Here is a 14,708-nt window from a genome sequence, read left to right as displayed (position 1 = left end):
CCATAATGCAGACATTTAAACACTGGCATCAGGAGGGAACCCAGGGGCCGATCTCACCTCCTGAGATGGACCACATTCTGCTGGTGGGATGTGTATCTTTCTCAATATACCTGCTTTCTGAGTGCTTTCACTCAAAAAAAAAAAAAAGAGTCCAGGGGAAGGGAGGTGGGGGTTAGTGACAGGATGCATGCTTCCTCCCCCAGCCCAGTGCTGGCCTTCATGATGGCTTTGGTGGTGCAGTGGCTGAGACTCTGAGCTCCCAGTGCAGGGGCCCAGGTTCAATCCCTAGTCAGGGAACTAGATCCCACATGGAGCCAAATAAATAAATATTTTTAAAAAGAAAGAAAGGGCACCCTCTGCCAGAAGAGGAGTCAGATGCAGCCCTGACTTGTTCCCCTTCCTCCTGGCAGAAGCCACCTCACACCCGATCCTTGACTTGAGGAGTGCACAGGCTGAAACTTCAGGCCACATCTCACAGCATGTGGTTGCCTTGCTGCCCCTTCCCCAAAATGATCACCTGGCCTCCAGTCACCTCCCCTAAAATACAATCCTTTATTGTGTCATTTTGTATCTGTTCAGATGTCTTATAGGAAAAATTTTTTATTTAAAAAAAAATGAAGGTAGAATTTATCTGTGGAAACGAAGTTCAGTTTTTAAAAGGTCTTTGTAAAGCCCAGCTGAAAACTGGTCAAAAGTAGGTGGTAAGGTTTCCCGTTGGAACTGGGACCCCCAAGCCACCGGCTCTCCCCTGCCTCAGGTCCCGCCTGGGCTGTGAGAAGGCCTGGGTGTCAGAGGGGCCGACCCCAGCCCGAGTGGGCTCTGTGGCGGCCCCACCCCTGTCCCCCAGTGCCCATGGCCGGTCCTCTGTCCCCAGCACTGTGCTCTTGCTGAACCCGGTGGAGGTGCAGGCCGAGTTCCTCGCCGTGGCCAACCAGCTGAGCACGCCCGGGCCCTCGCCGCACAGCACCTACACCACCCTGCTCCTGCACGCCTTCCAGGCCACCTTTGGGCCCCACTGCGACCTGCCGGGTTTGCACTGCAGGCTGCAGGTATGTGCCTGAGGCCCTGGGCTCAGCAGCGCCCCCTCCCGGCAGAGAGTCTCTCTACAAAGGCAGGGTCCGCCCTGGGCTCAGCAGCGCCCCCTCCCGACAGAGGTTCTCACTGCTCCCTTTTGGAGCCCGCCCGGGTACACTGGCCCCCCTCACCCCGAATGAGGTCGCTAGAGCACTGACCTCATTGAGAGGTCTCTGTTCTGCTGGATCCTAACCCGGGTGGATGGAACCGGGACTGAGGGACTGAACGCAGCCTCTGAGGGTGGCGTGGGCTGGGTGGCACAGGCATGAACTTTACACTGAAGCTGGCACCCTGGTGTCTAGGCTGAGCTCTGGGACCTTCCGGCTGTTTGGCTCCCCCTCTCTGAGCACTGACATTTCCTCCACCCCGCCCCAGCTCTTCAAGGCTCTGGGCCTCTCTTTCTGACCATTTCTGGAGAAGGGGGCTGAGGGGGCCCTGGCTTGGTGGTCAGTCATGGGTGGAGGCGGGCAACGAGGCCAGGGAGAGACGGGTCACTGGGAGTTTGAGAAGTTGGGCAGCCAGGCCGAGGTTCACGGGCAATCCTGCCTACCCTACCCCTACCCCGGCTTTCAGTCCAAGACCCTGGCCGAGCTTGAGGACATCTTCACGGAGACGGCGGAGGCCCAGGAACTGGCATCCGGCATCGGGGATGCTGCCGAGGCCCGCCAGTGGCTCAGGACCAAGCTGCAGGCGGTGGGAGAGAAAGCCGGCTTCCCTGGTGTCCTAGGTGAGGTTCTGGGGATAAGCCCCATCCCCCCATGGCTCCACAGCTGCCCAGGCAAGCAGCCCGGCTGGGCCTGCTCCGTATAATCATTCAGAGACCCAGATTCTCCAACACCTCCTGCTCTGCCATCCTGAGGGCATGGTTTCCCTCTGCAGGGTTAGGGTTCGGCTGCAGATTGCCACAGGGGTGGTAGTGGGAGATGGAAAAGGGAGGACTGATCGAGGGCACTGGGCTGCATTTGAAGACAATACAGAAGCTGCACGTACCCCTCTGAGCCCCCTTTGTCACATGGCTCACCTTGCCCCAGCGTCTCTGGGGAAAGTTTGTTACAGAAGAAGGGACTTCTGGTGAGCTGGTGCCCTCATTTTCCTGTTTGAACCAGAGGTTCAGAGCCTGAGACTTGGCCACAGTCCCACAGCTCACAGAAGGGCGTGGCTTCTACCTGGTGGGCTTGAGAAAATCCCCCTGACTGCAAGTCAGGCATCTCAGCTTCCAACTCAGACTCAGCCCACCTGGCTGTTGGTCCCTCTCCCCGCTCTGGTCTCTCCTCCAAGACAAAGAGGGGTCTGGGCTGGCCTGTTTCAAGGCGCCGGCCCAGCCCTCACCTCCTGCCCCTCCCTCCCCGGCTCCTCCAGACACCACCAAACCCGGCAAGCTGCGCACCATCCCCATGCCCGTGGCCAGGTGCTACACCTACAGCTGGAACCAGGACAGCTTCGGTGAGCGGCCCGCTGGGCTCCCCCCGGTGCCCACCCCCAAAACGTCCAGGGCTCTTTTCCTCTGCAGTGGGCCTCCCAGCTGAGCAGGCTCTGAGCAGAGCAGAGGGCAGGCTCTGAGTCCGGGGCTGGCCCCCTGCCCTCTCCCCCACAGTGTCGTTCTGTCTGAGTCTGTCACCCTGCCCAGGGTTGTACAGGAGGGGTCCCAGGGCCTGACACTCAGACAGTGTCCCCCCGTTGCTCCTGGCAGACATCCTGCAGGAAATCCTGCTGAAGGAACAGGAGCTGCTCCAACCGGGCATCCTGGGGGACGACGAGGATGAGGACGGGGAGGACGAGGACGAGTACGAGGAGGAGGAGGAGGAGGATTTGGACAGCGACAGGCACTGTGCCGAGAGGGACTCTCTACTCTCCACCAGTTCCACGGCTTCCCGCGACTCCACCGTGTCCCTTGCCTTGTCCCAGGCCTCAGGACCCACCCTCCACGGCCAGCTGCTGACCTCCTTCGTGTCGGGCCTGTCTGACGGCATGGACAGTGGCTACGTGGAGGACAGTGAGGAGAGCTCCTTCGAGAGGCCCAAGAGGCCTGGCACCCAGGAACGCCGGGGCCATCGCAGGTCCGGGCAGAAGTTCAACAGGATCTATAAACTCTTCAAGAGCACCAGCCAGCTCATGCTGCGAAGGGACTCCCGGGCCCTGGAGGGCGGCCCAGAGGGCGCCCTGCCCCTGCGGCGGGCCGGCAGCCTCTGCAGCCCTGTCAGCCCCCTGGATGGCCCGCGGCCTGCCTCCCGAGCCCAGCGCTCACGCTCCCTGCCCCAGGCAAAACTCAGCCCCCCGCTGCCCGGCTGGCTCCTGGCCCCCGCCTCCCGCCACCAGCGCCGCCGCCCCTTCCTGAGCGGGGACGAGGACCCCAAGGCCTCCACGCTGCGAGTCGTGGTCTTCGGCTCCGATCGGATCTCGGGGAAGGTGGCCCGGGCGTACAGCAAACTGCGGTGAGAGCTGGAGCTGGGCCTCCATCTGCCCTGGGCTGAAGCCCAGATGCTGGCGGCATCTGGGCTCGAGGACTGGGGTCCCCCAGGGGCCCAGGGGCTCCCTTCTCACCATCTTCTTCTCCGCAGGCGGCTGGAGAGCAACCGTCCGCTCCTCACGCGGTTCTTCAAGCTCCAGTTCTTCTACGTGCCCGTGAAGCGGACTGGTGGCTGTACCAGCCCAGCTTCTCCATGCCAGACGTCCCCACTCCCCGCAGACTCCCCAAGGCACCCCAGCCCTGCGGTAGGTCCCCAGCCCTGGGCCAAGCAGGGTAGCAAAGCAAGGAGACATGAGCAGGTCCCAGATCCCTGGAGGGGGTCTGGTCGGAAGTCAGGAGCAGCAGCTACCCCTGTTTACGAGGCACGTCCTCCTGGGTGGGCCTGGCTCCTGGGTATGCTCCCTGCCCTGCATGTGGTGATGGAGCTGGGGAGCGGGGGACATGAACTGAGGGTCGTTAGACCTCTCTAAGGGCAAGGGAGAAGCTCGGGATGGGACAGCGGGTGCCGTGCAGGGCCCGCAGCGAGGGTGGCAGGGCCAGGGTGCCGGGTATGACTGTCGCCCCCTCTCCAGGAGCTGGGCGCGGCCCCCTGGGGGGAGAGCACCAACGACATTTCCCACTACCTCGGCATGCTCGACCCCTGGTATGAGCGCAACGTGCTGGGCCTCATGCACCTGCCCCCCGAAGTCCTGTGCCAGGTGAGCCGCCCCTTTCTGGGGTGCAGGGGCTGGGGGGCGCCTGGCTGCAGTCACCCAGTCTTGCTTTGAAGGCCCTAGTTTAGGGGGTCCAGCTGGAGGCCCCTCTGGAGGGCCAGGGCTCACTCGTGATGGAGCAGGGAGGCTGGGTGGAAGCAGGGCTGAGCTGAACCTGGGGCTCCAAGGCCCAGGGAGGGGTCTCTATGCTGGGAGGGAAGGAGGGGCCCTGGAAGGACCCAGGCGTCTTAGGCCTCAGCCCCACTCCTCGACCCCCAGCTTGGAGGCTGGAGAGGAGGGACAGAGGCGGCCGTGGGCCCCTCCCCAGCCCTTCTGTTTCCATCTCACCGCCCCCTCCCTGGCCCTGCCTGCCTCTGGATGTGTCTCCTTTGTGTGTCGTCCTCTCATCCTCCCCCTTCTCTCTCCACTGCGGGGCTCCCCCCACCCCCAGCAGTCTCTGAAGGCGGAGTCCCGGCCCCTGGAGGGCTCCCCTGCCCAGCTGCCCATCCTGGCCGACATGCTGCTCTATTACTGCCGCTTCGCTGCCCGCCCGGTGCTGCTACAGGTCTATCAGACCGAGGTAAGGCCTGTCCTGCCGCTCCAGACTGGCTGAAGGGCCCCCCTCCGCCCATCGCCCTGTGCGGGGGGTGCCTGGGAGCCACTCTGGGAGGTCCATGCTGATGCCCACGCTCCTGCCCACTCCAGCTGACCTTCATCACCGGGGAGAAGACGACAGAGATCTTCATCCACTCCCTGGAGCTGGGTCACTCTGCTGCCACGCGTGCCATCAAGGCTTCAGGTGGGTCCTACCTGAGTTCCTGTGGAGGTGGGCCAGGATCCAGGGGGCCCCTGGGGAGGAGGGGTTATAGGGTAGTGAAGCAGGAGGGACAAGAAAGGGGCGGGGAGCCAGGGCCCCAGGTCTGTGAGGGCCTGGAAGGGAGAGGAGCAGAGGGTCTGTCTGTGTGCACAGGTCCTGGCAGCAAGCGGCTGGGCATCGACGGTGACCGGGAGGCCGTCCCGCTAACACTACAGATTATCTACAGCAAGGTGAGTCTGCTGCTGGCCTGCCCCTCCGGGTCTGCTCCCCATGCCGCCTCCCCAGAGCCAGCCTGCTGTGTACTGGGCCCAGTCTGTAAGCTGGAAGGCCGCGGCTGGCTGCCAGGGCTCTCCAGGATGCTGAGAGAGCGGGGAAGCAGAGGCAGTGGACCTTGCCCTCTCCCTCCGCCTCCAAAGCTGCCCTCCCTCCGGGGGTCCCCCTCCTCAGGGTGCTCGGGGACCCGGATTCCGGGCTGGGGGTGAGGATGGAGCAGAGTTCCACCCGGTTACCTGGCTGGCCCTGGACCAAACCGGTGACCTGGCAGCTCCTCCTGGGGTCCGCAAGGTCTTTATAGGGGTCGGGGGGCTGTTAGTGAAGAAGCTGGCCGACGAGTGAAGGAGAGAGAGCTGCCTGGGTGTGCTGGTGGCGGGTGGCACCCTGTGGCTGGTGGGTCTGGAGCTGAAGGCACCAGGCACCGGGGGCCTGGGGCTCAGACAGTGTGGCTCTGCTCCCTTCCCAGGGGGCCATCAGTGGACGCAGTCGCTGGAGCACCATGGAGAAGGTCTGCACCTCCGTCAACCTCAGCAAGGCCTGCCGGCAGCAGGAGGAATTAGGTGAGGGGGTGGGGGTGGGGGTGCGGGTAGGAGGAGCGGGAGGTGGGGTGGGGCAGGGGTAGGGTAGGGATGAGGACAGGGAAGTAAGACAGGGAAGTGGAGGTGGGGGACCGGGAGGTGGGGTAGGGGACAGGGAGGTGCAGGTGGGGGACAGGTAGGTGGAGGTGGGGGACAGGGAGGTGGAGGTGGGGGACAGGGAGGTGGAGGTGGGGCAGGGGTGAGGGAGTGGGTAGGGACACGGGTGGTCCTGAGCCGCCCTGCCCTTCAGACTCGAGCACAGAGGCCCTGACGCTAAACCTGACAGAAGTGGTGAAAAGGCAGAACCCTAAATCTAAGAAGGGCTTCAACCAGGTAAGGGCGCCCCCTCCTCTCTGCCGCCCCCTCAGGAGACTTACTGGGCACATGTGTGTGTGCGTGTGTGTGTCTGTGCGTGTGGGGGTGGCGTGTCCAAGGGTTGTGCTGGGTCTTGGGGGTGACAGGAGAGGCTGGTGAGGGATATGCACACGTGTGGGGGCTCTGAGAGGAGGAGGTACCCTTGCACCTGCAGAAAGGCTCCATGGTAGCTGCCAGGGGGACCCCGAGTGGCTCCGTGTCAGAATGGACTCATGGTGCAGGCAGTGGGGTTTTCCTTCCAGAACAATTGCTCCTTCTAGACTCAGGAAAGGACAGAGGCTGGGAGAGAGTCAGGGCCTGATGGAGGCCGTGGGCCCATCCCCTGTGTGCCCCCACCCCTTGGACCCAGGTGGGTGGTTCCAAGGGAAGACGTTGCCGAGGGCTGGCAGCTCCAAAGGAGAGGAGAGGTGGGCAGGGCTCCGGGTGACCCGGGCCCTCTTTCCAGATTACCACGTCGCAGGTCAAAGTGGACAAGGTGCAGATCATCGGCTCTAACAGCTGCCCCTTTGCTGTGTGCCTGGACCAGGACGAGCGGAAGATCCTGCAGAGTGTGGTTAGGTAGGAAAGTGGGGGCTCCCAGCCCTACTTCAGCACCCCTACCCCGACCTTGAGGCCTGGAAGGAGCTGGAAGGGTGGGAGCCTGCCCTGACACCCACCCTGCCCCACAGGTGCGAGGTCTCACCCTGCTACAAGCCCGAGAAGAGCAACCTCTGCCCCCGGCCCCAGAGGCCCTCCTACCCACCGGCACAGGGGCAGACCACGCCCGACCTCTGCTCCCTGCTCTGTCTGCCCATCATGACCTTCAGCGGAGCTCTGCCCTAGCTGTGCAGCACCAGCCTGGACAGGAAGCCCGGGGCAGCCTTCTTTGGGCCGCCTTTTCCTGGGAGGGCCTGTCTCCTGGTGGACAGCTGAATGGCCCTTTGCTGGGTCAGGGTCCCCACTGTGGGCTCTGCAGCAGACAGGGGGTTAATGGTGCCTCAGGGCTCTGTTTGGGAAAAAAAAAAACAACCAGGCATTAGGGAGGAGGGACCTGGCCTCACAGCCCCTCAGATTCCTCAGGTAGAGAGGAGAGGGATGGGTGAGCTGACCTGTGGAGGCCCTGCCCTCTAGATGGTCTAGGATCCTCTCTAGAAGGAAGATCCGAGGCTCTGGTGCTCTTGGGGGTGGAGGGGTTAGGGTTCCCCTCTCGACCCTTGGCCAGGCCCTCCCCTTACTTTGTCAGAGACTTGCGGGGTGGGGGGGCATTTGAGTCTGGAGTTCAGTCCCCCTACCTGGGGTTCAGGTAGTAGAAACGTGGGTGTTATTTTTCTGACCCCAGTGCCGCCCCCTACCCCCTTCTCCATCTATCTTTCTCTCTCAAACGCACACTTTCTCTCTCTCAAATTCCCTGGGTCTTCTAAAAAACAGCGTCAACACCTGTCTACTGTCAGGACTCAGAGCAGACTCTTTCTGGAGCCCCTTCCTGGATCGAGATTCTTGGAGGAGACAGGACAAGCCTAGATTCAGTGGCAGCTCAGTGACCTGCTGGCTAAATGGCCAGAAGGAAGTGAATTAGCGTCTTCAAGTCTCTAACGGGGGTGACGAGCCCTCCTTAAAGGGTTGAGACAAGACTGCAGAGCTCCTGGCCCAGCACCCCTCTCAGGTGCTCAGGAAAGGTCAGCGGCCTCGCCCCCTGAGCGCTGAGGCCCCGGTCTGGTGGCGGAGACGGGGGAAGGCTCTTCATTGCCTCTTTTCCAATTTTCTGCTGAGGCAGGACCCAAATGAGAGGGGAAGGGACGCTCAGCCCTACCCTCTGAAGGAGGAATTGCCTTGGTCTGGGTAAGGAGAGGGTCCACAGCTGCCCCAGCCTTCACCTCTGCCTCTCCCAGGCTGGCCTGCCTGACCCCGCCTCCCAACTCAGTCCATCACATGTGGAATCTTCCAGCCCCAAAGTTCACAGGCACCATTGCGCCTGGGCAAGTTCCCAGAGGAGCAGAGGGTGGAGAGCTGACCTCAAGGAGCTTAGAGCCTGACTGGGGGCAAATGGCTGATAGAACACGAGAGCCAAAAATTTGTAACCGCCAGATGGCACTGGTGTGAGAATCTGGACACTGATGTGTGGGCTGGGGTGGTCGGGTGGAAGGCTGGGCTGGGGCTCCAGGTTGGGACTGGGAGAGGTGGGGAAGTAACCACGGATGCAGACAGTTAAATCCGCACAGAACCCCTCCCGCTCCTGATTCATATGTGCCAACGGCTCTGGGCTCATAGGAGCCCGTGAAGCCCCAGCCCAGCATACTCAGGACCTGAGAGGAGTGGACAGAGCGGCTCCATCTCCCCCTGCCCCGTATTACCATCCCTCCCCTGTCCAGGCCATCTGTCCTTGCTCCAGGCCCCCGACAGTGGTTGGCAATACATCTTCAATATTTTTTGTCATGTGAGTCGGTTGTCTGATGACATGATTGACAGATGTTCAAGAATAAATGAGTGGAATTTAATATTATTGTCAAATAAAATTTGGTTTCTCTTGGATTTGATGATCTACAGTTATTTTCCTGCTAGTTTTAGTTCATGTAAGTCATTTCAGGTAGAATGGAAATAAGATTCTTAGGGGATTGTTTTGTTGATCTTTTTGTAATTTTCATCTCTGTAGAAAATACATTTTATGCCCAAGCCTTCCTTCCATATAACCCTCACTGTGGTGCTGAGCAGAAGGGAAGTGAGCTTTGTGCTGGACCTCACGGATTCATTTGGCAATTCGATAAAATGGAGAAATTTCTCAAAATTATGGTTTGCCAATCTGACAAAGGAAATGGATATCCCAAATGGGGTAATATAATTTTTATAATGGAAAACATTACTTAGACTGGCAACCAATTATCGTTTTACTGTCTCCCTAGTTGCAGATTTTCCAGAATACCATATAGTTGGGACCCTACGGTATCACCGACTCAAGGGGCATGAGTTTGCGCAAACTCCAGGAGATACTGAAGGACAGGGAAGCCTGGCATGCTGCAGTCCTAGGGTCGAAAAGTCAGACACAACTCAGCAACTGAACAACCTATAGTACATAGCTTTTTCATATTGGTTCCTTTCACTTAGCAATATGCACTGAGGATTCCTCCATGTCTTCATGGCTCATTTGTTTTTGTTGCTGAATGGTATTCCAATTTATTGCGGTACCAGGGTTTATTTATACATCCATCTAATAAAGAACATCTTGGTTGATGCCCATTTGGGGCATTTATGAATAAAGCTGCCATAAACATACGGTGCTGGTTTTTGTTCAGACATACACATGTTTTCCACTCCTTTGGATAAATACCAAGGAACATAGTTGCTTGATCATATGGTACAAATACGGTATAGTTAGGCTTATCTGTTTTCTCGTTCTCACCAGCAATGCATGAGAGTTCCTATACCCGCACACCCTTATTAGCATTTGGTTGTTGGTGCTTTGAGTTTTATCCATTCTAATGGGTGTGTAGTGATATCTCCTTGGTTGTTTTCTTTTGCAGTTCCATAAAGACTGATGTTGAGCATCTTTTCATGTTTATTTGCCATATGTCTATTTTCTTTGTTTTTAATGTTTAAAATAGACTTTATTTTTAGAGCAGTTTTAAGATCAAAGCAAAATTAAGCAGAGGATATGGAAAGTTCCCACGTACCCCACCTCCTTCCACTATCAACAAATACATTTGTTACAACTGATGAACCTACATGGATCCATTATTATTGCTCGAAGTCTGTTGTTTACATTAGGGCTCACTGTTGGCATTGTATAATACATTCTATGGATTTGGAAAACTATATCCACCATTATAATATCACACAAAGTAGTCTCACTGCCCTGAAAACCTCTGTGTTCCCCTGTTCACCCATTCTTCCCCTACCCCCTGCCAACCACCGATCTTTTTACCATCTCCGTCGTTTTTCCTTTTCCAGAATGTTATGTAGTTGGAATTGTGTGTAGTATGTGGCTTTTTTTACATTAGCTTTGTCTCTTTTCTTTGCTGAGGTATCTGTTCAGATCTTTTGCCCTTGTTTTAACTGGGTTGTTTGTTTTCTTATTATTGAATGCTAAAAAGAGTTTTTGGAGCACAAATTTTGGATACCAGTCCTTTATCAGATATGTGTTTTGCAAATATTTTCTTCCAAACTGTGGCTCATGTTTTCATTCCCTTAACACTGCCTTTTGCAGAGCAGATGATCTTAATTTTAATGAAGTCCAATTTATCCATTTGTTCTGCTCTGGCGGCTTGGAACTTCCTTTGGGGCCCAGAGCACAGTGGTGTCAGACCTCTTCCTGTGGTCCCAGACCTCTTCCTGTGGTCCCTGACATCCAAGTCATGCCTCTTCCAGAGGGATGACTCTCCCACAACCCCTGGGGCAGGGAACGCTTAGCACCCCCCAGTCTGCTCAAAGGAAAGGCATCAGAGAGATTTCCAGATCCTACAGCTTCTCCCACACAGGAGATGCACGTGGACATGGACTGCTCGGCACCTGCCCTGGGACTTCAGACTTCCCTTCCCCCAAATGCCACACCCATCACACCCTCTAGCACTGGGATGGCAGCCGCTGCCCTGGGAGTGGGGCTCCTGGGTTTTCTTGGAGAAGAAACTACTCTTTTTGTCCAGTCTCTAAGTCCTTGTATTTGTTCCCCCCAGCCCTACCAGTACAATCAGGATAAAGGAAGCCAGCCCTCCTGGGAAAGAGTTCTCTCCCTGGGGCAAAGACAGGCAGGTAGCAAGTCGTCCCCATCTGCAGCAGGCACACCTGTGTCCTGGTCAGATCCCAGCCCCAGGATCTCAGTCTGCTTGGGCTCCTATAACAAAATACCATAGAGCGAGTGATTTAAACAACAGACATTTACTTCTCAAGAGACGTGTTCTATCCCTGGGTCAGCAAGATTCCCTGGAGAAGGGGATAGCAACCCATTCCAGTATTCTTGCTGGACAGTTCCATGGACAGAGGAGCCTGGTGGACTGTAGTCCATGGGGTCTCCAAGAGTCGGACACGACTGAGCACACACCTTTCTTTTGTGCTGTGCTGTGCTGTGCTAAGTCACTTAAGTCTTGTCTGACTCTTTGCGACCCCCTGGACTGTAGCCCACCAGGCTCCTCTGTCCATGGGATCCTCCAGGCAAGAATACTGGCGTGGATTGCCATGCCCTCCTCCAGGGGATCTTCCGAACCCAGGGATCGAACCTGCGTCTCATGTCTGCTGCATTAGCAGATGGATTCTTTACCACTAGCACCACCTGGGAAACCCTACCTTTCTTTTACTTCTCATAATTCTGGGGGCTGGGAGGTCCAGGGTCAGGGTGCTGACAGATCTAGTGTCCGGTGAGAGCTCTCTTCCTGGGTTGCAGGTAGCTGTCTCTCATTGCATCTTCACAAGGTAGAGGAAGCGCTGGTGTCTCTTCTTCTTAGGACACTAACCCCATCATGGCAGCTCCACCCTCATGACCTCATCTAAACCTACTTGCCTCCCAAAGGTCCCATCTCCTAACACCATTGCATTGGGGTTCAACATATGAGTTTGGGGACGACACAAGACATTCAGTCCACACTACTTGGCCATTCTGAATGTGTGGTCCCTGGAGGGTCAGCTGTGGTTACAGCAGCCACACGTATGTGCCTCTTTCTGCACAGGGTGAGGGGGAAGAAACAGGGCCCATTCGGGGAATCTCAGACATTTAGAGCTGGAAGGTGGAGCCTTGGAGTCACTGCAGCCTGACCAGGGCGTCTCCCCTGAACATCAAGGTAGTAAAAACTGAGATGTTAGCAAATGGGCCCAGCATGGTCCACGCACTTTATGTGTTTACATAAACACCCGCCCTCCAACTTCACCACTGTTAACACCCAGGATGCCTGGACTCCTTAATCAGTAGAGCTTGATGAGAGGCCAGATGAAGAATTTAGGTAGGTCTTTATTGGGACTCTGCTGCAGCACAAGGAATTGAAAACAAGCAGTGAGTGTCCTGGCTCGCTCCCTGAGGTGGGGTGAGCTGGCCCCTCAAATAGGGTGAGGGTGGGTTGGGCCGGAGGGGCAGCATAGGTGGTCTGCCCACCCCTGGGTGGTGCTGTGTGCAGCAGTCTTGGTCATGCACTGGACCTGCTTTTGCTCCTGGAAGCTCAGAAGTGGCAGTTGGGTTTTGACCTTTTTGTATCTTGTTTATAAGTGGCCGCAACTGCTGCAGTTAATATGCCTGCAGTTAATTCTAGTCCCTTATAGTTTTTCTGTATTCTGTTGCTCCAAGATATTTGTCCAGGTACAAGCACTGCAGTAAAGGGTCCCAGGTCCCAGCCTGTCTCACCATGAGGTAGGTACTATTGTGTCCCATTTTACAGATGAGGAAACTGAGGCAGAGAAACTAAGGAACTTGTCCAAGGTCACAGAGACTGTGAAAAGGGGAAGCCAGGGCTCAGCGCCACCCCAGAGCCCCTGCCCTTACTGCTACTCCCTCAACCCACTCAGGTGAGCTGTAGGGAAACTAAGGCCCAGAAAAGTAAAGTTCCCACGAATCTGAGAGGGATGGCTTCATCATAAGGGAATTCCAGAGGAGCCCAGCCACCCTCTTCTCTCCCTGGGGACCGGCTGGGAGTGGGGTGCGGTGGAGAAGTGGAAGTGGGGGTGGAGGTGGCAGGAAATGGTTGGCAAGGCTCCAGGCAAGTCCAGGGCGGCCACTCCTGGGGTGGGAGCGGGGGGAGGCGGCAGAATCAGGAAGGAAGCCCTTGGTGAATGAATGTCGCTCCATCCCCCAAAGCTGGTACTGGCCCAAGGGGATCCCCTGGGACCTCTGGAGAGAGGAAGTGGGGGACAGCAAAGCAGCCTTACCCCTCACCCCCACCGCCCACCCCAAGGAAGGGGCCTCTCATCTGAGGGGCCAGAGGCCCTCTCTGAGCAAAACTGTAACCGCAGAGCTCTAAGGCCAGAACCAGGACTGTCCGGGGAAGAAGCCGGAGAGGGCTGGCGAGGGCTGTGCAAACACACTCTCCAATCGCTGGGTCACAGATGAAAACTGAGACCCAGAGAGGAGGGGTCGACAAGCAGAAACAGCTAGGACCAGAGCGTGGGTGCCAGGATGCGCTGTGTACATGCGTGTGTGCATGTACACGGGCCAGGCACCTCACACAGGTAACAGAGGACCCGACTCCGCTTTCTCCCTGGTGTCCTCATCCATTCTCTGCCTTCTCAGTGTGAATTTTACACAAACAAGCTCCTCCTCCGCACCCTGGGAAGCTTGCAGGCCTGTCCTGGGGGACCTGCCTAATAGGAAGATAAAGGGGGTTGGGGGTGCCACGAAGGACAGGCGACCTGAGAACAGGCAGAGTAAGGGGATCCCAGGCCCTGCCCTCCAGGGAAGCCCCAAGTTCTCTCTGCCCTTGACCCAATCTCAGAGGAACCTGAGGGTCCCCAGGAGTTTGGAAGGGGAACAGGTGTGAAGGGAGGCCTGGGCAAAATTTTCCTCACCAACTTGAAAGATGGCTTGTACAAGAGAGAATGGACTGGGTTTCTATGTTTCCCGTCTCTCTCTCTCCTTTTTTAATAGCCAAACGTAGATTTTTATTATTATTTATTTATTTTTGGCTGTGCTGGGTCTTTGTCGCTGCGCCGGCTTTTCCCTGGTTGCAGAGAACAGGAATTAATCTCTAGTTGCGGTGCGCAGGCTGCACATTGCGGTGGTGCCTCTTGCTGCGGAGCATGGGCTCTGGGGCTCATGGCCTCAGTAGTTGTGGTTCCCAGGCTCCAGAGCACAGGCTCAATAGCTGCTCCAAGGCATGTGGGATCCTCCCAGACCAGGGACCGAACCCGGGTCTCCTGCACTGGCGTGTGTGCGTGCTGTTGCTTCAGTCAGGTCCGGCTCTGCAACCCCATGGATTGTAACCTGCCAGGCCCCTCTGTCCATGGGATTCTCCAGGCAAGAATACTGGAATGGGTTGCCATACCCTCCTCCAGGGGATTTTCCCCACCCAGGGATGGAACCCGCATCTCCTCTTATGTGTCTTCTGCATTGGCAGGCAGATTCTTTACCACGAGCCACCAGGGAAGCCCTGTGTTTTTCCGCTCTTGATCCATTTAAATGTGTTACTAGTCCAGAAAATATGGACATTTAAGAAAAGAATGTGGTTGGTCCTTAGATACTAATAATAATTTCTAAGAAACAAAGCAAGTCGAAAAACAATTTGTATAAATTACTCCAAGCTATGGAAAACGGTGATCACTGAATGGAGAGGGAAAAGAAGCTGGGAAGGAGGAAGAGAAGGCTCACTTTTTAATTCTATAATGTATATGTATATATACAATATATAGTTTATATATTAAATATAAATAATACATTTATATTATATATTTAATATAAAATTGTATATATTTAATTTAATATATAATATAAATATATATGTATACTGCAGTATAATGTTTGTTTTTACAATGAAAACATATTTGTGAAT

At 56.3% G+C, this 14,708-nt stretch overlaps 1 protein-coding gene across 13 annotated transcripts in view; it reads left to right on the top strand.

Annotated features, from left to right (window-relative positions):
• Positions 1-8,784, top strand: part of PIK3R5 (phosphoinositide-3-kinase regulatory subunit 5) — a 75,791-nt gene extending 67,007 nt beyond the window's left edge. For 10 of the 13 annotated variants that reach the window (XM_070774334.1, XM_070774329.1, XM_070774322.1 and 7 more), the window contains 13 exons: positions 875-1,049; positions 1,648-1,801; positions 2,434-2,517; positions 2,765-3,506; positions 3,633-3,786; positions 4,114-4,239; positions 4,685-4,813; positions 4,939-5,032; positions 5,204-5,280; positions 5,790-5,883; positions 6,152-6,234; positions 6,722-6,834; positions 6,945-8,784. In XM_070774334.1, the coding sequence (XP_070630435.1) occupies positions 875-1,049; positions 1,648-1,801; positions 2,434-2,517; positions 2,765-3,506; positions 3,633-3,786; positions 4,114-4,239; positions 4,685-4,813; positions 4,939-5,032; positions 5,204-5,280; positions 5,790-5,883; positions 6,152-6,234; positions 6,722-6,834; positions 6,945-7,098 (2,179 nt within the window). In that variant the 3' untranslated portion in view covers positions 7,099-8,784. The remainder of the gene's footprint in view (positions 1-874; positions 1,050-1,647; positions 1,802-2,433; positions 2,518-2,764; positions 3,507-3,632; positions 3,787-4,113; positions 4,240-4,684; positions 4,814-4,938; positions 5,033-5,203; positions 5,281-5,789; positions 5,884-6,151; positions 6,235-6,721; positions 6,835-6,944) is intronic. The other 3 variants (XM_070774323.1, XM_070774330.1, XM_070774324.1) reach the window with 2 other exon arrangements.
• Positions 8,785-14,708: the final 5,924 nt, after the last annotated feature.

The sequence above is a fragment of the Bos indicus genome, chromosome 19, assembly GCF_029378745.1.
Source record: "Bos indicus isolate NIAB-ARS_2022 breed Sahiwal x Tharparkar chromosome 19, NIAB-ARS_B.indTharparkar_mat_pri_1.0, whole genome shotgun sequence".
NCBI lineage: Eukaryota > Metazoa > Chordata > Mammalia > Artiodactyla > Bovidae > Bos > Bos indicus.
Note: the sequence above shows the minus strand (reverse complement) of the source record. Positions and strands in the feature narration are given on the sequence as shown.